Below are 22,602 nucleotides of genomic sequence, written 5' to 3' on the forward strand. Positions count from 1 at the left end.
ATTCTTCTGCAAAGTTGATTCAGTTCCTAAATTCTAATTTTTTAAAAAGGAAGAAAGCAGAGGAAGAGATTCAGAAAGGAGGAAATGAAGAAGAAAAAGGAACAGTAAACAGACTCGGCAGACGGCACGGCACAGTGTGCCATAGCACTGACGAGGGTCAGCAAGCCCATGCTTGGGCCTGGGCGCACCACGTGCTGGCTGTGTGACCTTGAGCAGGCCACGTTCCCTCTCTGAGCCTGGGTTTCTCACATCCAGCCCTGTACAAGTTCTGTGTTTCTGGGCGGAAGAGCAAAGTGGAAAAGGACGGTGGTGAGGCTCCAGGATGCAGAGGCCGCTTACCTGGACAGGAGAAGCAGCAGTCCCTGGGGGGCGTGGAGGGGTCCGAGCAGGCCTGCTGGCAGGGCATCTTCTCGCAGCTCACCTCTCCCAGCTGGGGAAGCAGAAGGAGACACGTGAGGAAGCCCGGAGCATCTCACCCCTCCACAGCAGGGCCCTCACGGACCTATTACACCAGCAGCTGGACCCACGGAAAGATCTGGGGCAGAAGCTGCAGGGCCTGACCCTCACCTGAACAACAGGTGAAGCCAAACACAGTGGGGCCGCCTTAAGGAAACAACAAAGGTAGAGGACACCACCAAATCCGAAGGTATCCCCACAGGTAATTAAAGTTGAAGAATGGCAGGCGGAAGACCGGCGTACGCTGGCTAAGGGGCTCCGAGTTTCACAAAGGGACAAAAGGCTAGAAGCAGCCCCTGGCCCGGCAGGTCCAGGGTCCCCAGGCCCAGCTCACCTGGCATATGCACTGGGTACAGGGCTCATCGTCCAAGGTGAACACCTGGCCGTTCCCCACCTTCCTCCCCTCGTAGTTGCAGTCTGCAGGGGCAGAGGAGACAGGGGCCGTGAGAGCCAAGGCCCACTCAGGGGCCTTGCACGAGAGGTGGCTGGTCCCACTCACCTCGGCACACTGGACAGCACTCCCCGTCAGGGTGGAAAGGGTAGGAGCAGGTGATGGGGCAGTCCACAGGCGAGCAGGCCACCGAGCCCAGCTACAGGACACAGAAAACGCTGAAGGCCCTTTGTTCTGGGGGGCTGATGGGTCACTCATGAAGGACACATCACATGGCCATTGAGTGCCCATCGGAACCATCAAGGTCAGGTGAGAGGTCCATGGTGAGGGAACAGACTGAGTTAGAGTCTGTCCTCCCACTAGAACGCAAGCCCCCCAGGCCCAGCCTTGTCCTCAGAGCTCCTCTGTCAACAGCTACCTGTCGAACAAATCCATGAACCTCCCAGGGAAGCTGAGTACCAAAACCTTAGGGGGAAGGACCCAGAAGCCAAAGCTCCCCAAAGCACATGGCTGTGAACGAACAGGGCCACTCAGAGGCCAGAGATGTTCACCCCAAGTTTCTCGATCTTTCTGCAGACCCGTCCCTTTTCACCCACCGCCAGCAAAGAAGCCCCATCAGCATGAAACATTTCTAGCATGACAAGCAATAAGGACTTATTTTTTCCATTTTCCAAATACTAAATGATATTCCTGTCATTTAGACTGAGAGGCAGTATGGCTTAGGGGTAAAAGTGTGCTTTCTGAAGCAGACTCAGGATACTAGAATTGATTCTTGGCACTTCACTTGACTAGTTGTGGGGATCTCTGTGCCCGGTTGTCTCACCTAGCAGCTGGGGATGGAGGTACCCACCTCATAGGATTCCCCATGGATTAACAGGTCGTGCTGAGATCAGGGATTGGCACATGGCAGGTGCTCGAGAATGTGAGTATATTAAAGATTCCGTACAGAGTCCTGGGTTTGCGTTCCTCACCTCCACTCTCAGGGAGAATCCCTGGGCCATATTTTATACCGTAAGGCCCCCAAGACCCTCCCTGGTCACCCAGAAGCAGAGGACTTTTGCCAGGCAGGGTTAAAAGTATTTCTCTGGTCCTGGGTAAAGTCACCCCGGGCAGGGCTGAAGGGAGCCAGCTTTCACCATGATCCAGAAGTGACCATTCTCTTGGAGGTCTCTGGATCTTGCCTCCAGGGTTCAGGAGCTGGTGGCTATTTCTGGGGAGTTTCCGCAGACAGGGGTCGGGTCTGGGGGGTCGTACCAGGCAGATGCAGCTCAGACACGGGTCCAGCACGGACGCGAAGGTCTGGTTATTGTAGAAGATTCTACCTGTGTAGGTGCAGCCTGCCAGAGAGAGCATGTGGTGAGGGCCAGCCAGGGAATGGCTGGCCTTTGCCAGGAAGAAAGTCCAAGGTGTTTCTAGGCAGCAAAGGTCAGGCCAACGGCCTCTCTAGACACTTCCCCAGGGGGCTGGGGAAGGGACAGAACATATGTCTGGATTGGGTGCTGACTTTTTTCTCGCTGGATTCAGCAAAGGGATCATAGTGTCTTTACTTCAAGGTTCTCCCCCAGGGAAGGGAGCCGTTCCTCCTACCCCCTCACTTGGCAGGATCAGGATGAGGGACCCGGAGAATCAACCTGGGTGCCAGGCACCACGGCTGTCCTCTCTGCTCCTCTCCACTCAGTCGAATCCCAAACCCCACCTTCCAGGAGGGTCCCCTACAGCTCCCGTCTCTGCTTTCCGAAGCCCACAGAGGCCCCATCTGAGTGCTGCCACCTTGATGATATTTATCACATACTGGTACGTATAAAAGCAGGTGATGGTGGGCTTCCCTGGTGGCGCAGTGGTTAAAAATCCGCCTGCCAATGCAGGGGGCACGGGTTCGAGCCCTGGTCCAGGAAGATCCCACATGCCGTGGAGCAACAAAGCCCGAGCACCACAACTACTGAGCCTGCGCTCTAGAGCCCGCAAGCCACAACTACTGAGCCCACATGCCACAACTACTGAAGCCCACGTGCCACAACTACTGAAGCCCACGCACCTAGAGCCCATGCTCTACAACAAGAGAAGCCACCGCAATGAGAAGCCCGCGCACTGCAATGAAGAGTGGCCCCCACTCGCCGCAACTAGAGGAAGACCGCGCACAGCAACAAGGACCCAATGCAGCTAAAAATAAAAAATAAATAAATAAATTTATTAAAAAAAAAAAGCAGGTGATGGGACAGTAGAGAAACATTTTATAAGAAAAAATATATAGGGAATTCCCTGGCAGTCCAGTGGTTAGGACTCCACACTTTCACTGCCAAGGGTGCGGGTTCCATCCCTAGTTAGGAAGCTAAGATCCCCCAAGCCGTGTGGCTCGGCCAAAAAAGAAGAAAAAAGATATAACAAACATCTATGATATGCTATGTATCTATGACATGATAGATATATAGATATAGATGCATGTTACAGATATGTTATAGAGGTAGAGGTATATATAGATACTGATGTTATATCACAAAAAAGAGACTAGGAAGATAAAACCATGAAGTTAACAGTGATAATGGGTCCTTTTTAATTTTTTTCTTTGCTTTCTGTATTTTCTAAATGTTCTATAATAAAATATCACTTCTGAAATAATGGAAAAGGTGAAAATTACTATTAAAACATAAAGGATCACTTTAATTTCCTCTCCCTGTTCTCTAATTGTCTCACAGGTATGTTCCTTTATCACCCCACCTAGGCTGCAAGCTCTGCATATCTTCATATCTGCTTCCAGCACCCAGACAGGGCCTCCCTTGAGCAAACTGCTTTCCGTCTCTGAGCCTCAGTTTCCTCATCTCTAAAATGGGGTTGCCCCATGGGGTTGTTGCGAGGATGAGCAGAGACGAAGCATGTGTGGTGCTTTGCACAGAGAAGCCTGATACAGGGTGACCCCCGATGTGGGGGCCAGGGGTGCTATGCCGTCCCCGGCCCCCCAGGCAGGGCCTTACCTGCCGAACAGTCGGGGCAGCACTGTCCGGGGATCCGAATCGGGTGAGGGCAGGAGTCCACACAGTCTGTCCTCTTGCAGCTCACTGAACCATCTGCCTGAAGGGAGGAAGAACTTCACCAAGACCCCACCTGCCACGCCAGCTCCCACCTCCCCACCCCACAGGCCCCCAAAAGAAAGGGTGGTGCTGCAAACTGGCCAGAGCCTGCCCTAAGAGGCGCCATGATGCAGCTGGGAGGTGGCAGGGGTCCCCCAAAGAGGACCGGCTACTTGGGAAAGGGGGTGTGAGCCTTCCAGAAAAAAGCCTTCCCATATCCCAGAGGGGGAAGGTCGGAGCTGGGGTTTTGGTCTCCTTGGCTTCCCGTCCCTTCCCCGCAGCAGCCAAGGCTGCACCATAACCTCATCCAAACTCTTCTCCGAGTTTCCCTGAAACCCTGGCTCACCCCAAATCTATGGAGTCCAATAAAATCCTATTTTTATAGAAAGCTATTCCACCGGAAATGTCTTTCAGAAGATGAAAGCGCCATATACAGTTTTTTTTTTTTTTTCGTAAGAAGTTGAAGTTTCGTGTTATTTTCTTGTAATATGAGTGCCCTAGATCAGTCCTGAAGGAGAAAAAAGGCAGCGGATGTACTTTGCTCCCCACTCTAATTCCAATGAAACGTTTCCAAGTTTTCTAAGGGTCTAAGGCTTTTTTAAACAAATGGCGCATCAAAGGGACTTGAAGGCCGCGCTTCTCACGCGCTCATGTGCACGCGAGTCACCGGGGGATTAAAATGCAGATTCTGAGTCCGAGCCCCGGGCAGCCTTGAGGTTCTACCAAGGCCCCCCTGGTGATGGCAACGACACAGCCAGGGCAGGGACCTCATTTTGAGAAATAAAGCTCTAAGCTCCAAGCGACTAAAAACTCTCTTAAAGTAGAAAGGAAAGCCAACCGTACTTGAACATGAGCTAAAACGATCGCGTTTCTTGGCAAATAGCTGTGTTTGCATGTCTGTCAATCTGACTCTCAAACTCACGCACCCTCACCCACTTCTGATGAGGTGAGGTCACGTGACTCACATTAATGGAGGAAGCCTCGCAATTTCACAGAAAAGGCCTTAACTACTAGGCCTCGGGCTGCCCAGCTCCCTCTGTTATCCGTGCCCGGTGAAAACCTGCTCCTGGGAATCCTATTTCCAGCTCCATAGGCCAGCAGCTCCCCGCACATGCACGGTGGGTCACACAGCACTCTTACGACAGACAGACTGCCAAGCTCTGTCATCCTGAAAATCTACCGAGGACAGAATAACCTGGATCCCAGCCCCTTCTGTAAAAATGGGATTTGATAGCATGGAAGCGAGACTGGGACAGGCCTGAGGTGGCCCCGCTTCCGCAGGGGCAGGGCTGCCCGGCCCGGGACGGGGAAGGGTGGGGAAAGCAGCTGAAGGCGCGCAGGTTGTCATTCACCTGGCAGATGCATAACTCACAGGGATCACCGGGAGACCAGATCTGTCCAACCGGAAACTCAACCCCGTTGTCGTCCAGAGAGCAGCCTGGCCAGGGGACAGCGGGGGAGAAAGGACGAGTGGGCAGAAGTGCCGAGGAGGGTCCTGAATGCCCGCGGGACCTACAGCACCACCCAGCAAGGACAGACAGACGCCTCTGCTCACTCACACTGAGTCCACGCAGCCCCCCACTGGGCCCAGAGCTGCCCGCTGCTGCCGCCTGGCTCCCTCCGTTAGTGAATTTTCCTGCCTGACATGAGCCTGGTATACACAGGCACGCGCACACAAACGTACACGTCCACACACACCCACAAACACACCCATTCACACACACAGAAACCACTCCCACGCAGACACATGCACACAGATACAACGGACACACAACAAAAACACACGGACACACACACTCAACAACACACACACAGATACCACTCACACACAACCACGCAGACACGTACACAAGCTCACACACAGATGTCACTCATATACAAACTTAAAACACACAAATATACACACTCACAAACAGACACACACAACACACATAGAGAGCACTCACACACACACACAGAGTCTCAGCGGGTGAAGCTCAGCCTCCCCCGGCTCGGGCATCCAGGCCTGGGGCTGGGTGCAGCCTGGGATGCAGGGCTGAGCGGCCCTCACCTGTCATGGGTGCGGGTTCCCTGCAGGTGAAGCAGCACTGCCCAGGGCCCAGCCACCACTCCTCGCGGGGGCAATCCAGTTCTGGACACGGTGTGAAGGAACATTCCACCTCCCCGTTCTGGAAGAGAGCCAGGGGGCACAAACCAGTGAGGGCCAAAGAGGAGGCCGGCAGGCTGCCGTCACCCCCCTAAAAGTGACAAATCTCCAGGGAGCAAGAGTGGAAGGATCGGCGAGTCCTTCCCTGGGGGCTGGGGCGGGGCTGGGAGAGGGTCCCAGGAATATGCCAGCTGCGTGGCTGCAGGGCCCCCGGCTGCCCTAGCTGCAGCCTCCAGAATCTTCCTCTCACTTCTGCAACAGCTTTCTGCTCTCACTCCAATCCACTCCCACCTGCAGCCAGAGAACTTTCTCATGCACCAATCCGATCACATCACTCCACCACTTAAAACCCTTGGCAGCTCTGCCAAGTCCAAACCCTCTGCCTGGCTGGCAAAGCCCTTCATGACTGAGACTGACGCAGAGGCTATCGCTGCCCCCTCACAGACCCCTTCCCCTAAGCACTGCCCTTGGCTGATGAGGGTCACGTCCTCCAGGTGCCTGGATGGTTCATTCACCCCCACTCCCCGGGGAGCAAGGAAGTACCTACAACCACCTGATGCTGGGGGTAGAAGAGCCCAGCTCCCTGGCCTCTGGACACACCCACCTCTGCGGGGCCACTCACACTCCAGAGCTCCCCGTGGCATCAGCCCGAGACCCCTCTTCTTGTGGCCCCTCCCCCGGCCTGACTTGCTTCCCCAGCCAGTCTCTCCCGAGAGCACTCCTTCAGAAAACCACTTACACGAGAGGCCCACCCCAGGCCCTGCTCTTGGAACTCAGCCCAAACAGGATCCCCACCTCAGCCGCATTTCCAGTCCCTCTCGCAGTCCGGGCTCCAGCCAGGATGGACACCCCCAGGCCTTAGAACTCGCCCTGCTCTCTCCCGCCTCCGGTCTTCTGCTCACGCAGTGCCCTCTGCCAGGCACACCTGCCTCAGCTCCTCACCGGGTTGTCCTAGTCATCCTTCAGGTCTCGGCTTAGCATCCCTCCCTCCGAGTAGGCTTCCCTGAAGCCCACAGCCTCGTTAAGAGCCCCGCTCCCCTGTCCATTGCCCACCTAGCTGTGGGCCCCTGACGGAGGCGGCTGGGGCTGTCTTGTGCTCAACTGCGTCCCCAGCACCCAGCATTGTCCCAGGCACACAGTAGGTGCTCTATAAATAGCAATGCTGAAGGACGAACTTCAAGGAGACTGCGGGAAGGCCTTGGCGAATGCTAAGGCCCCTTTAGTCTCTTTCTCGCCTCAGTTTCCCTTTTGCTGCATGGCGGCTCCTCTTCTCCTGGTCAAGGCATCCTGGGAAAGTCGTGTGCCCTGCCCCCTCCCCAGCACCCACCCACTCAGCCCCCTACCTGGCAGACACAGGTGGTACACTCGTCACCACCACCACTGAACACAGCCCCATCTGCATACCACCGGCCATGGAAATAGCATCTCACTGCGGAGGAGAAAGGAAGAGGCAGCTCAAGGTCTCTGGGCAGCTAAAGAAAAGGGGGAGCAAATGGGTGGGGGGGGTCTCTGGGAAGAAAACACACCCCCACAATATTCCACGGCACACCCACACCCAAAAGCCCAGTCGCTGCTCCCCTCCAAACCCTCACCTAAAGGTACACCGGTAGTTAAAAACTGACAGAGAGGGACCTCTCTGGCCGTCCAGTGGTTAAGACTCCGAGCTCCCAATGCAGGGGGAACAGGTTCAATCACTGCTCAGGGAACTAAGATCCCACATGCCGAACGGTGAGGCCAAAAAAAAAAAAACTGACAGAGAATGAACCACATGCAAGTTAAGGTCCTTAACCAAGAAGGAAGGGAAGCCCGGAATAACTAAAGAGTAAGAGAAAAGAAGAAATGAAAAAAGACGGCCCCAGACACCTATGGCAAGGTCTGGGAATGCTGCCAGCCCCTGGAGGCAGGGAGGATTCAGTGAGAGCCTCTCATATGAAGATCCCCCATCCCTGCTGGTAAAAACAACCTTGAAAACCTGCCGGGGCCCACCTGGCTTTAGTCAGAGGGCACTGGGTTCAAATCCCAGCTACACAACTCACTACGGGCAAGATACTTAAGCTCTCCTAAGCCTCAGTTTTCTCATCTGTAGAATGGGATTAACAGTTCCTACCTCACAGGGAGTATATTGCCTGTTCAAAAAATGTTTTAACTAAAAATAATATAACATTTGGGACTTCCCTGGCGGTCCAGTGGTTAAGACTCTGCACTTCCAACGCATGGGGCACAGGTTCGATCCCTGGTTGGGGAACTAAGATCTCACATGCCGCGCAGCGTGGCAAAAATAAATAAATAAATAAAATTAAAATAGCATTCAAAAGTCAAGGGAAAAATAGTATTTAATAAGAACACTAGCTTTGAAATCAGGTAAGCTTGAGTTCAAGCTCTGCTCCTTTACTCACTGGTGTGTGTCTTTGGGCAGTGATGACCTCTCTGAGCCTCAGTTTCCTCATCTATAAAATGGGGCTAAGAATAGTACTCCCTCAGGGCTGCGCCACACGGATTCAATGAGATCAGGACTGGCAAGGGCCCCACAGAGCAATGGTCCAGAGCCAGCAGTGACGGCCATGAGGTCATCTCAGGAAAGAGAACCACATTTTAACAAAGGACCAACTCATTAGTGGGGCAGGGGAGACCCCCTCCCAGTCTCGGGACAGAGCCACGCCAAGGGTGGACCCAAACCCCTTCCTGTCTGTGTTAAAGGCACCAACCCCGGCAGGGGGCAGGCTGGGCTGTGAGCCCAACCTAGCATCCAAACCACTATGCACACAGTAGGTGCTCAATTAAAACGGGCACTTTGAAATACTTCATTTGATCTGAGTTTCTAAAGCAGAAATCAATCTCCTTCCTCTCTCCTCCACTCACCCCCCCCCCAAAAAAAAACATACTCTAAAGACACCGCTCCACCCCCGTCATAAATTCACCCTGTCCTCTCCCCAGAAAGAGTCCCTTACCTGGCACACAAGTACAGCAATCCGACTTCGGGGAGGCCTGACAGGGGCCGGGAGGACACTCGGGGGAGATGCAGGACACATTTCCAGCCTGAGGAGGTGAGAGGAGGTACGGTTGGGGGAGGGTAGACCGGAGGGTAGACCGTCAGGCCCAACAGACCAGCTTGTTCCCTATTTCACACCACCCCCAGGATTCCTGTCCCACATGAAAGCCTCCTAAAGGAAGCTATCCTGGGACTTCCCTGTTGGTCCAGTAGTTAAGACTCCACACTCCCAATGCAGGGGGCCCCGGTTCGATCCCTGGTCAGGGCTAGATCCCGCATGTCGCAACGAAGATCCCGCATGCCACAACTAAGACCCAGCGCAGCCAAATAAATAAATATTTAAAAAAAAAAAAAAAAAAGGGAAGCCATCCAAGACCTTTAAATGCCACCATGGTCACACAAGGATACTGTGCTGGGACCCAGTACCAGGGTTTATTATGGTGTAGTTTCCAACATCCCCCTTTCCAAGACAAGGGGCAGACCAGAGAGCAGGGCACGCTGCCTTCCTCGTGAAAATGGACGAGCCTAGCCTCCCATGGCACTGCCCCCCATGGCATGGCCCCCACCATGGCATTCCCTCCCATGGCATACAGAAGCTCTGGAAGGATGCTGAGAAGTGGAGAACAGAGGTTACTCCACCAGAGACACCTTCCCGAGCATCTGAGTTTTGAACCAAGTGACTAATACCGGCCAAGGAGTTAAATTTAAAACTCAATTTTTAAAAAATTGAAGTTAAGACAAAAAAGCCCCCGACTTTGGAGTCAGCCAGACCTGAGGTCCAGGGTCTGCTCCTCCAAGTCGTGTGACTTTGGGCAAAGTATATCACCTCTCTGAGCCTCCGTCTCCCTATCTGTGAGATGAGCTGGAAAGGGCACCTCTGCTGGGGTTGCTGAGGATTGAGTGAAATGTGATCAGGCACGAAAGCGCTTGGCCACTTCACAAGTGTGGCGCACAGGAAGGGCTCAATAAGGGTGGCGGTAGCAATCTACGTGCCCCGCCCCCCCGCCCCGCCTTTACATTACAGCTTCTGCCATCACTGCCAGACCAGGGCTGCTTTTAAAGATGATGAGAGGCAGTGAGGGTTGGTGGGCAGAGCCTGGGCTTTGGAAGCAGACAGACCGCGGCTCAAATCCCAGCTCTGCCACCTCCCAGACTCAGTCTTTTCACCTGTAGAATGGGGACTGCAAAGCCGACCCTGAAGAGCCGCCAGGAGCCTCGGGTGAGGAGCTAGATGGAAAACACCAAGCCCCTTCCTGGTATGCACCGGGGGGGGGGGGCTCATGATCCAATCCAAGGGACAGCCTCTGGCTGGGTCTGGCACATGGTAGGAACTTAATAACTATTCTTGGAGGAGTGAATTTGCCTCAAGCAAAATACTCTTAACAAGCTGAGTCTGGTAATGAGCCTTCTCCCTCCCAATGCGGCTACCTTTATTGTGCCGGCAAATATTTTGCCTGGAGAGAAAAACTGCCTCCCTGGTAGGAAGTTTCCGAGGGAGTTTCATCCCCTCCCCTTACTAGACAGATGGACCCTGTTTGCCTGTTGGCTCTTTTCTGCTCAGCAAAAGCCTCCCTGACTCCTCAGACTACAGGTTTCCCATCCCCCACGCTTTTAAATTCCACAGGTTCCGACCAAAATCCACAACCTGAGAACTCTCCCTCCATTCAACGAGCTCACCTTTAACATCCGGTCTTTCCCCCTTCCTCTAAAACCCCCAAAGGTTAAGAAAACACCGGCGAGGCTTCAGGGATCTTGTGATACTCACCAGACAGACACAGACAGTGCAGTTCTGGTTGGGAGGTGAAAACACGTCCCCTTCAGCCCGGATGACGCCACTGTGAAAACAGCCTTTGAAAGACAAACAGGAGTGGAGGCATCAGACCTCTTCAAAGTAGAGGAAGCTTGAGGTCTCATTACTTTTCCAGGCATAATGTACCTGGAACCTTCTCTCACTGGCTCGGATGCCCCAGGAGTGACAGATCTAGGTACTCAGAACGGTGTGGTCCCAAGACCCCTGGAGAACTACAGGAGACACCCACACAGGGTGCCCTGGGAGGGTCCCATTTATGTCTGATAAACCCAGAACTGTGTTGAAAGCATGGCATTTTATTCCCATAAGGCAGGAAAGGCAGCCAGACAGCCCCAGGTTCCAAAACTGGCCTGTCACCTGAGTGGCCTTGGACCTGGACATGTCACTCAACCTCTCTGGGACTCAGTTTCTTTACTGTAAAATGGAAATACTACCACCACATGCCCTGCAGGGGACTTGGAAGGATGCACAACCTCAGATGTAATGTACACAGCAATTTACACTCAGGGCTTAGTACACAGTAGGGACACAGTGAAAGATCACAATTATCATTAAGAAAATCAGTTAAGTTGCATTTTCATTTTAACCCTTAGGAAGACTTTTCCACTGCTGCTCAAAGTGCAGCAACCTCAGCATCTGACCACCAGGAGCTTCATAGAAATGTAGCCGCTCAGGCCCCTCCCCACATCTACTGAATGAGAATCTGCATTTTAACAAGATTCCCAGCGATTCACGTGCAGGGTGCGTGTTAAGGAGCTCTGCTGAAGGACTTGTTAAGATTTGAGGTCTTTATCCTAACAGCAATGGGAAGCAAATGAAAAATGGTCAGTAGATTGTGGGAGGGAATCAGAAAAGGGGTAGAATTTATAAACGATTACTCCTCCTGCAGTAGGAGGGGGACTGGGGCAGGGGAGGGGACTGCAGAGTGGGTCTGGAGAAACTTGCTGAATGAAGGAATAAATGAAAGAACGAAGCCCAAAAAGGATCCCCGGAAGGTCAGAAGTTCCCCTTGAGAGCACAGACCAGTGGTTCTCAAAGTGTGGTCCCCGAAGCAGCAGCCTCAACGTCACCTGGGAACTTGTTAGAAATGCAAATTCCCGGGCCTTACCAAGCACCTGCTAAATCAGAAGCTCTGGGGGCTGGGCCCAGGGATCACCCTTCAGGTGACACACGGAAGTTGGAGAACAGCCTTTCAGCTGCAGAAAGGCTCGGAAAGGGAAGAGGCAGTACCATGTGAGAAACTCACAGCCTTCCCCAGACCGGCTCCCACCTGTACACAATGGGCAGCATCCCCCATCTCCGGAGGGAACCGGGTGAGAACAAGCAGCTTCACACGTCACCTTTTCACAGGTCACCTCCCCATCCTAGAAGCAGAAACTGGAGTTCCAGCCACCACAATGCCCCAGACACCAGACCAGGGAAGCCCGGAGGACCCCTCACACCCACCTCGCACCAGCACTGGGAACAGCCAGGCTCTGTCCAGCGGCTCCCGGACTCATGCATGGCTCCCAGGTGCCAACAGGCAGAGGGCCCTGGTGCCAGCTGTGTGGCCTCAGGGCCCCTGGGCAAGGAAGGGGTCACCACCACCTTCTCCTGGATTTGTGAGGGAGGTCTGAGGGTCCCCAACAGAGAGGGACTAGGCACTGGGGTGGCCACTGGGGTGGACAGCAGCTGCGTCAGGGCAGAAGCAGAGGCCGTGGGCAGTGCAGGTGTGGGAGATGGCAGTCGTGTGGTCCTGACTCCAGTTGGGGGTCCTGGAGCCCCAGAAGGAGGGCTGTGCCCTGGGGAGAGGGCGGGCCGGCCTGCCTCTGGAAGCAGCAGTAGCATCTTAGGGGGGTGCTTCAGGGGCTGCAGGATGGCAGATGGGGCCAGCACGGCTTTGGGGAAAGCTGAAACGGAAACACAGAGGCGTCTGCAGGGAGGCAGCAGGGGCGGGAGGTGAGATTCGAGGGGCGTGGACTCAGGCCCACCACCACAAATCACTGAACGCCTCTGGGCCAGTTTCTTCATCAACATGATAGATCTAATACCACCAGTTCAACCTCAAACTAATGGGGCTGCGGTGACGATCACGGGAGAAGATTGATGAAAAAGTACCACGAGCAGCCCGAAGTTACAAGCTGGTGGTGCGGGAGGTCCAGCTGCTTCAGATGCAGCAAAATCAGCGTCTTCTCCCTTCCCTTCCTCGCTGGCCACAAAGGAGACTCGGGTTTTCCTGAACCAGGCAGACCTTCTCTAAGCCCTCAGGGATCCGACCTGGGAGTGACCCTTCCCTATTCCTGACAAGTCAGGAGTGTGTCCCCTACTCTCCCATCCAGATGTGGCTTCCCAGGAGGAGAGGCTGAGGCTCAGGGGGAGGAAGAGCCCAGTGTCCTCTCTGGGCCCATGGCAGACAGGCCAGCTTCCAAGAGGATGTCTCCCCTGAGACACACACACACTCGCACACACACACTTAGGAACAGTGCACATTCTCCCTGCAGATGGACACCAACTGCCCAACAGTCTGAAAGACAGAAAGAGAGAGAGAGAGAGTCCGAAAACAAGAGGGCGGCAAAGGAGGCAGATGAGGGGCAAGGGTGAGAGATAGGAAAAAGGAAGAGAGTCACAAACCAGAGTGAGACGGGGAGAAAACAGGTTGGGCTGGGAGGGGGAAACGGGGTGGCTGAGCTCAGACCATCGCGGGCGATTACACGCTGGAAAACTGGCCCTGGACTAGAAAGAATGCCGTCGGTGTTGACACGACATTATATGGACGTTTACACGCACGCTGTTAAATCATGGCAGAGATCTGACACCACACCGTCCAAAGTGCCCCTGGGAGCCCAGGTTACTGGGACTCCTACGTCACATGCTCCTCTATCATTGTTTTTTGTTGTTGTTGTTGTTGTTTTTTCCTTTTACTATTTGGGAGGAAACAGTAGGGCTGGGGAAACAGTGAAAGGAAAATAAAAGAATGGATAAAGAAGTGGAAGAAGACACAAAGGATGAAAGGGGGATGTTGGAAATAACAAACGAGATGAACTGAAAAAAAGTTCAGGGGGAAGGAAGAGGGCCCGCTCCGGGAGGGTGGGGCCTGGGGCCAGGGGGCGGGGCCTGGGACCGGGGGGCGGGGCCCAGCGCTCACCTTCACAGGACACTCGGTCAGCTCGGAGCCTGAAGCCAGGTTGGCAGGTGCACAGGAAGCTGCCCACGGTGTTATGGCAAGAATGGTGACAGACCCGCCTCTCCAGTGGCCTCCGACACTCGTTTACATCTGCGGGAGAGCCTCGCTACCGACGGCTGCCTTATCGGGGCTACCGAGTCCTTCTTCCCCCATCCCTTACCCCAAAAGGCTGGGGGAGTCTCCCTGCCATGTTCTTATGGGGTCCTTCCCTGCCCCAGGGTGCCAATGTGACTCAGATGTCTGGGAATGGGGCTGAAATCTAGTGCTCGTCTCCTTGGAAGGTTCATACATCCAGTAGGCATTTAATGGATGCACCAGTGGCTCATACTCCAGCACTGTGCAGCAATGATTAAGTGTTGGCTGGTGGGCATGGGCCCCACTGGGAATCTCATCTCCAAACCTTCCACCAACCCACTGTCGGGCATCGGGTGCTATGGGCCCTTCTGAAAAAAGAGTCTCAAAAATCACCACACTGCTCAGGGCAGGCTTCAGGACAAACACCCAACTCTGCTAGAACAAGGTCTCTTTTCAGGCCCATGGGACCCCACCTTCAACCCATGAGCCAAGCTCAAGCCAAACATGCCAATCCCTTTCTGGAAATTTCTGCAATGGGCTGAGAAAACAGGGGTCTCCTTCTAAACCAGAGGAACCAAGACATAACGTGCTTTATTTACCAAGGGGAGCAAAGGCAGCCAAGAAAATGGGTGAGCAGAGAGGAATCCTTGGGGTGTATCTGGGAGAGGGTGGAAGAGAAACATAACAGGATGAAAGTGGCATGTGGCCAGGAAAAGTCCAAGACGGGGTCTTCCATTAGGAGCCACGCCAACCCCAGGGAAAGGCAGGCTCTGAGCAAAGGCTCAAGCGCTTGCAGGCTCCAGGGAACCAGGAGGTCCGGACTGTTGACCTTTCCCTGTCCCTGGGCTCGCCCTGTCCGTCTTCCTGATTGGCAGCCTAAGTGTGAAGACAACAGGGTCCCCTGCCTTACCTACACAGGAGTGCCGGTTGCCGTGGAGATGGAAGCCAGTTCTACAGGAACACCTGTAGCTGCCAATGCTGTTTTTACATCTCTGCTGGCAGGGGGTCCCAAGGCATTCATCAGTGTCTGGAAGGGAACAGGACACAGCTGGAGCTCATTTCCCCGTAGAGTTTTGGAAATATGTGGTCCTCTCTACCTACCTCTCTCATCACTATCCCCTACCCGACTCTTAACCCCTCTCCTTCTCACCACCCACATTCAGTCTATCAACTCCTAAGTCCTCCCTGGACCAGCCCACTTCTCTCTACCCTCACTGCCATACCCTAGCCCAGGTGCCCTGGGCTTTGTCTCTGGTCTAGAGGATAACAACAGCCTTGTGTGTCTCTCTGCCCCTCCCTGTGCTCCTCCCAAGCCACCCTCTACAGAGCCCCCAGGATATTCTGACCAAAGGGCACCTCTGATCAGGCCACTTTCTGCTTAAAATCCCTCCAAGGCTCCCACAAGCACCAATGCAGCACCATAGCTCACGAGTCCTGGGCTGCCTTTCCCACCTCTCTCCTTGCCCCTCACCTTTACTCTGGCCCAAATTCTTGCCATCTTCCAAAGGCACCATGCTCTTGTGGCCCTCCCCCTTTGCCCATGTTCTCCTATCTGCTTGGAATGCCTTCCCATCTTGTCTGGCTGGAAAACTCCTACTCATACATCGAAACTCAGCTTCTAAACTACCTCCTCTGTCAAAGCTTCCCCAAGCCATTGTTTGAAATTGGGAAAAAGCTGGAAACGATCTGCATGTTCATCAATAAGAGAAGAGTTAGTAAACTATGGGATATCTGCACTGCAGAGTACCAGGCAGAAGCTGAAAAGAATAAAGCAAGTCTATTGACCCTGATGTGAAGAGATTTTCATGACAGATTGTTGAAGGGAAGAAAGCAGGCAGAAGAATGACTGGGTTCACATCGAAGCTCTAATGTGATCTTGAGAAAGTTAACTTCTTTAAGCCTCAGTATTCCTATCAGGAAAATGGAACTAAACAGTACCAACTTCATAGGACAATTTTGAGGATGAAATTGAGAAAATGCATGTTAAATGCTTAGCATGGTGCCGGGAATACAGGAGTTCAACAACTGTTAGCCACCCATCTCTTATCATCATACCTCTGTAAGTGCACATGTGTGTATGTACACATACTGGGGAGAGGCAGGCAGGGCACTCATCAGATTGATAACTAAGTGCTATCGATGAACTGCATTCCCTCCAAATTCATAAATGGAAGCCCTAACCCCCAATGTGATGATATTAGGAGGTGGGGCCTTTGGGACGTAATTAGGTTTGGATGAGGTCTTGAGGGTGGGGCTCTCATGATGGGATTAGTGCCCTTAGAAGAAGAGCCATGAGAGAGCTTGCTCTCTCTCTGCCTTGTGAGGACACAAAGAGAAGGTAGCTGTCTGCAAGGCAGGAAGAGAGCCCTCACCAGTAACTGAGTGGGCCAACACTGTGATCTTGTACTTCCCAGCCTCCAGAACTGTGAGAATAAATTTTTGTTGTTTAAGCCACCCAGTTTGTGGTATTTTGTTATAGCAGCCCAAGCAGATACTGACACCAGGGCTATTCTCTAGGGAGCATAGAGGTTGGGAGTGGGAGAGACGGTCTGGGGCTAGTGCCATGACTTTTAAAACTTTTAAAATAATTTATGAAAATTTCAAACACCCAGAAAATGATACCACAGTATCAAGGGGAGCTTCTGTCTTAGCTGCCTTGTTAAAGAGAGAATGTTTTCTGACATAATTTCTGTAAATAAAAATCATTTTTAAGGAATGAGTAATTATTTTAAAAGGTCTCGCTCATCCTGTTCACTTAGTTGGAAAGATTCCTTCTCTTCCCTGGGTTCCCACAGCACTTAGCCCCTCGACCCAACCTCATTGTTCTTCCCCTCCCACCAGACCGGGGGTGGGGGAAGTGGGGAGGTCGCTGGAGGGCAGGATGTTTTCTTACTGGCTGTGTGTCTCCAGGGCCTGGCCCAGTACCAGGGCAGGTGGCTGAGGTGACTCTCACAGTACGGCTCTCCCACAGAGCCCCCGGGACGTGTCACCCGTCCCCTCAGCCCTCCCCCAGCTCAGCGGCCTCCTCCCTCCGGTTAGTCTGCTCTCCTGACCCTAGCCCTCCCCTCGGCCTCTCCCTCACCCCCACCACCCCCCTACCCTACAGTGATGGCAGCAGCAGTTTCTACTGAGTCGTGGTCCGGAGCAAAGGCCCTAGCGTCAGACGTGCCCGCATGCAAGCCGACTCCTTCTCCTCCTACTGACAGAATGGCCTTGGGCAAGCCTCATCCAGAATGTGAGGATGAGAACAGCATCTCCCTCAGAGGACTGTGGTGAAAGTGAAACGCAATCATGCCTGGAGAGCACGCGTTGGGCCTGGCAGGGCCGTGAGTTCAGCATCAGAGCCTAGCAGCGGTGGCGACGGCACCACCATTACCCCTTCCAGAGCCACTCACCTTGGCAGCTGTGGCGGTCAGCAGACAGCTGCATGCCTGGCCCACACTCGCACACGAACCCGCCTTCCGTGTTCACGCAGTGGCCCTCACAAGAGGAGCTTAAACATTCATCGATGTCTGGGGAGCGAGGAAACACTCTTGCATAGCTCATGCTGAACGTGGTTCGGGTGTGGGGAGAATATGCACCCCACGAGGACCCTGTGCCCACACAGGGCCTGCCCTCAGCAGGGTGGAACCCACCCCCACCCCAGGAAGAAAGAAGGCACCAGGTTAGTCATACAGCTTTAGGGATGCCCCCAGAAAGAAGAGGCCGAGGGGCCAGGTCTCTTTTTGACCCACGCAGAACAGACGACGGAGAGGCTGGCTGAGACAGAACTATTTCCAATGGTCCCACCTGCAGGGTAACCCCGAAAGGGCAGGGGGAGTGGGCAGGAAGGCTGATTAAATTCCCTTAAATGCTTATTGAGCACCGCCTGCATGCAGCAGACCTGGAAGGGGGGCTGCCGAGGACACAAATGTCACTAAGACACAGTGCTGACTCTCCAGATGGCTGCAGCCTGAGAACATAGGAGCCACGACACACAGCCACGACACACAGCCACGACACACAGCCACGACACACAGCCACGAGAGGCCCGCGTGCGGCCGGCGGTATGCGCCCTACCAAGGACTGCCCGGCCACGGCAGGTGTGTGCTGGAAGAGAGGTGGGCTGAGAGGACCAAGAGGCATCAGGAGGGGGGCCCACAGAGTGGAGAGTGTCTGAGAAGCTTCCGGGAAGCACAGGGACCGCCGGGGGCCCAGTCTGGCTGAAGCTCAGGTTCCCGTCGGGGCAGTGTGAGGCTGAGCTGGAGAGGTGGTGGGTAAAGGCTCAGCGATAGAGCGCAAAGGAGTCCTGAGGCTTCTGCCCAGGGTGGGGTGACTGGATCCAAGTAGTGCTTTAGGGAGGTTCAGGCCTGAGGGGGGAGGGGGGCTGGGAGACAGATCTTCAAGGCAGCCCTTCCTATCTCAGAACCTTAAGGACCTATGAGGTCAGCTCCGCCCACTCCAGTCTACTCTGCCCACTTGAGCCTCCCTCCCACCCCCTGGCCCCCATGCCTGCTGGTCACCTCCATTCTCCTTTCTTGCTCTTCCCACAGCAGGTACCTTTGGGACCACACCCACCACTTCTAAGAAGCCCACCCTGATTCACCCGATCCCACTGGGCCCCTTGTGATGGTGGCCAGGGCCCCACTTCCCTGCACTTGCTTTGACATTGGTCTCTGGCTTTTCCTTGGTCCAGTTTGCCTCTGCAATGAGAAGTGTGTCTGCAAAGTACTTCAACCTTCTGGAAGGGGCTGGGGGGGAGAGCACCAAAACTCCTTCATGGGACCCTTGACCCAATAGTTCTCTTTCTGGGAATAGTCAGAGGGGCTGACAAGAAGCCTCTTTATCGCAGCATTATTTGTAGCAGTGAAACACTGCAGACAAGCTAAGGATGGATAGCACAGAACTGGGTACTTAGATTATAGCAGCTACATCTGCAGCCGTTCAAAATGATGTTGTATGCTGAGCAGCAGGGACTGTCATCCTGCCCTGCCACTACCCCCAGGCTTCCATCCCCAACCCGGGCCCAACTACCCTCCCTTCCTGCCCCACCAGATGCAGCCGCAGGTCCCACCACTCCATTACCAAGAGCTCATGCCACCCGGTTCCTGCATGCTGGAGGAGCCCAAGCCAAAGAGGGTGAGAAGGTCGTGGCCCCAGAAAAGTTCTCATCTCAAGGCACACCTGCGAACCCACACAGGTGAGAAACCTTACCACTGTGACTAGGACGGCCGTGGGTGGAAATCTGCCTGCTCAGATGAACTGACCAGGCACTACGGCAAACACACTGGGCACCGCCCCTCCCAGTGCCATTAGCGCGACCGGGCATTTTCGAGGTCGGACCACCTTGCCTTACACATGAAGAGGCACTTTAAAATCCCCAAACAGTGGATATGGCCCACACTGCCAGATGAGAATTCAGTATTTTTTACCTTTCACACTGTCTTCCCGGTGAGGGGAGGAACCCAGCCGGAAAGCACTACAATCATGGTCAAGTTCCCAACAAATCAACTTGTGAACGGATGATCAGGAGACATGAGGAAATCAAACAACAAAGCACATATGGGGTCTCTGACTGGATCTTCTATCATTCCAATTCTAAATCCAACTTGAATATATATTCCTGGACTTACAAAACGCCAAGGGGGTGACTGGAAGTTGTGGATATCAGGGTATAAATTAGATCCGTGAGTTGGGGGGAGGGAAGACCAGAATCCCTTGAATTGTTTCGATGCAATATAAGCATAAAGATCACCTTGTATTCTCTTTGCCTTCTGAAAGCCATTATTACGATCTTAGAAGAAGAGGAAGAAATTCAGGTACAGAAAATGTGTTTTAATAGCCTAAACGATGGTGCTTGGTGAGTCCTGGTTCTAAAGGTACCAAATGAGGCCAAAGTTCTCAAACTGCTGCATACTTTGACAAGGAAAATCTATTTTTGTCTTCCGATCTACATTTATGACCTAAGTCGGGTAAATACACATGGTTTACTTTAACCTTTTTATGCAGACAGTCTGTTATGCACTGTGGTTTCAGATGTGCAATAATTTGTACAATGGTTTATTCCCAAGTATGCCTTAAGCAGAACAAATGTTTTTTTCTATATAGTTCCTTGCCCTAATAAATATGTAATATAAATTTAAGCAAACATCTATTTTGTATATTTGTAAACTACAAAGTAAAAAAATGAACATTTTGTGGAGTTTGTATTTTGCATACTCAAGGTGAGAATTAAGTTCTAAATAAACCTATAATAGATTATCTGAAAAAAAAAATGATGTTATAAGGACTATTTCCTACTCCCAAGACAAAGTTAAGTGAGAAAAATAATGAACGAAAACTATAGATAAGGTATGATCCCAATTTTATAAAACAGACAGATAGGCATGCCTGACACACATATACCCACAGTCATACACACTCACAAACACCTACACACCCAGGGGACAGGGCAGGGAAAAAAAATAACTTCATTTTAGTAACAAATATCTCTGGGTAGGGACTTCTGGGACAGGTTTATTTTCACCTTTCTACCCTTCTTGTACTTTCCAAATGTTCCAAAAGAAGTTATTTTTTACTTTTATATTCAGGGGAAGAAAGGTTATTTTTACAAAATCCAAATTAAAAAAATTTAAAAAGGCTTTCAAGCTCTCTGGAAAGATAGGTAAGAAACTGGTCACCGTGGCTGCCTCTGGGGACAGTAACAGACTGTGCATAGGAAATTTTTAAAATCGTGAACCAATAATACTTTTACAAAATAACTATTGAGTTTCTCTTGGCTCATATTTCAAATGTCACTTTCCTGAGGGAGGCTTTTTGCGGTCAAGCCCACCTCCAGTCCGGTTCCCTGTGCCCCTGTGGGCCCTGGCACTGTGCACTCCACAGGTGATGGCCCCATTATGGGGGGACTGTCATTGTCCTTAACTTGTCTCCCTGCCTCACATTCTGAAGTAACATAAGAGCAGGGACTGCCCTCGTAACCCCAGCCCCAGCTCAGTCCCCGGTCCATGAGGTGTGCTCAATAAGTATTTGTGAGATAGCAGAAGGGGCATATTTCTTGTGTTTGCCTGCCTGCCTGCCTGCCCACTCTTACACTTCAGAGCTGCTCGTGGCTCAGCTTTGCTCTGGCATCTCTCCGGAGACCATCCTGGGAGGACAGGGAAGAGACCTCATTCCCGCCCGCCCCCTCCTCGCTGCTCCCACGCCTCTCACCAGTACACCTGATGCCGATAGCTGTCTCTGTCATCGAGAAGCCCACGGGGCACACTCGGGCCACCTCCTGACAGCCACCATGGTTACAGGTGAGGTCACAGCCGTACTCCCCACAGGGTCCGTGGGCTTCTGAAACAGGCACCGCACCTGTGAGCATGCGCCACTCCACAGTCCCAGCCGCCCCCGCCTTCCCCGGCTCCTCCTAAATTCTGCTGGGAAGGGGGCTCTGGAGGCAAACAGGCCTGAGTTTAAATTCAGCTCTGCCACTTGCTGGCCATGTAACCCTGGGCGAGACACTAGCTTCTGTGCCTCGGTTTCATCATCTATAAAATGGGAATGAGAATGTCTACCTAATAGGGTTGTTTGAAAATGATATGCTAGGGCACAATTGCCCAGTGCCTGGCACATTCTCAGTGTAAATAGAGTTCTTCCCATCAGCCATTGCCCGCCCCCAGTTACCTGGGCAGGTGGGCCCTTGCTCTCCATCCTGGCAGGAGCAGACATTGGGAGCGATGCAGATGCCACTCCCGCAGCCAAAGGAGCAGAGGGCTGAGAGGATAAAGACAGGCGAGGGAGTGGGGACTGGGGCCCCCAGTCTGTCCCTCAGGCAAGCCCAGGGAATGAGCGCCCTGCTGTGGAGGATGTTTGGGGCACGGGGACAGGCACTTACGAAGGGTGCAGTGTCCACTGCCCATGGAGGGCGCCCAGCCAGGGCAGCAGCCACTCCCGAACCCCGAAAGGCAGACGTGGGGGCCCAGCCGGCGTCTGCAAGAGAGGAGAGAGCACCTTCCACATTCTGTACCAAGGGGAGGATTCACCTACTGGGCAGTGAAAGCCTCCCAGCCAGTCAGTACGTCAGTCAACAAACAGTTCTGGAGACCTCCTCCACTCCCACTCCCCGGGAGGACAATGGGAAGTTTCCATAGAAAAATGACTCAGACAGTCAGTCCCTTCTGGAGGCAGGACAAAGACAAAGGTATAAGAGAACAGACACTAGTCTCCTACAGATGCCTGCCCCATGGACACAGAGCAAAGAGGGTCTAAGAGCTGAGGATAGAAGACAGCAATGGATGAAGAGCCGCAGGGATGGCTGCCTCAGGGCCTTTGCACTTGCAGTCCCCTCTGTCAGGAAGGTTCTTCCCCAGACACACACAGCTCCCCCACTCCTGTAAAAGGTCTCTCTGCTTATGTCACCTTCTCAGAGAGGCCCTACTTGTCCACCCTTACCTTGCTTTATTCTGCTTCATAACACTTACTTCCTGGGACATTAAATTACTTATTAGTTTGTTGATTTGTTCATTGCCTGGCTCCCCTAC

At 53.1% G+C, this 22,602-nt stretch overlaps 1 protein-coding gene across 4 annotated transcripts in view; it reads right to left on the minus strand.

Moving 5' to 3' along the window:
• VWCE (von Willebrand factor C and EGF domains) overlaps positions 1 to 22,602 on the minus strand; it is a 29,331-nt gene that overhangs the window by 4,319 nt on the left and 2,410 nt on the right. The window contains exons 2-19 of one of the 4 annotated variants that reach the window (XM_059929747.1): positions 21,957 to 22,051; positions 21,746 to 21,835; positions 21,287 to 21,415; positions 17,491 to 17,607; positions 15,006 to 15,122; positions 13,982 to 14,110; positions 12,304 to 12,746; positions 12,128 to 12,221; positions 10,813 to 10,895; positions 9,007 to 9,094; positions 7,402 to 7,487; positions 5,963 to 6,080; positions 5,285 to 5,350; positions 3,817 to 3,909; positions 2,102 to 2,184; positions 956 to 1,046; positions 791 to 873; positions 340 to 430 (exon numbers count right to left, since the gene is read on the minus strand). In XM_059929747.1, coding sequence (XP_059785730.1) covers positions 340 to 430; positions 791 to 873; positions 956 to 1,046; positions 2,102 to 2,184; positions 3,817 to 3,909; positions 5,285 to 5,350; positions 5,963 to 6,080; positions 7,402 to 7,487; positions 9,007 to 9,094; positions 10,813 to 10,895; positions 12,128 to 12,221; positions 12,304 to 12,746; positions 13,982 to 14,110; positions 15,006 to 15,122; positions 17,491 to 17,607; positions 21,287 to 21,415; positions 21,746 to 21,835; positions 21,957 to 22,051 — 2,096 coding nt within the window. Of the gene's footprint in view, positions 1 to 339; positions 431 to 790; positions 874 to 955; positions 1,047 to 1,697; positions 2,185 to 3,816; positions 3,914 to 5,264; positions 5,351 to 5,962; positions 6,081 to 7,401; positions 7,488 to 9,006; positions 9,095 to 10,812; positions 10,896 to 12,127; positions 12,222 to 12,303; positions 12,747 to 13,981; positions 14,111 to 15,005; positions 15,123 to 17,490; positions 17,608 to 21,286; positions 21,416 to 21,745; positions 21,836 to 21,956; positions 22,052 to 22,602 lie in introns of those variants that run through there. The other 3 variants (XM_059929745.1, XM_059929749.1, XM_059929748.1) reach the window with 3 other exon arrangements.

Source organism: Balaenoptera ricei, chromosome 8 (assembly GCF_028023285.1).
Source record: "Balaenoptera ricei isolate mBalRic1 chromosome 8, mBalRic1.hap2, whole genome shotgun sequence".
Classification (NCBI taxonomy): domain Eukaryota; kingdom Metazoa; phylum Chordata; class Mammalia; order Artiodactyla; family Balaenopteridae; genus Balaenoptera; species Balaenoptera ricei.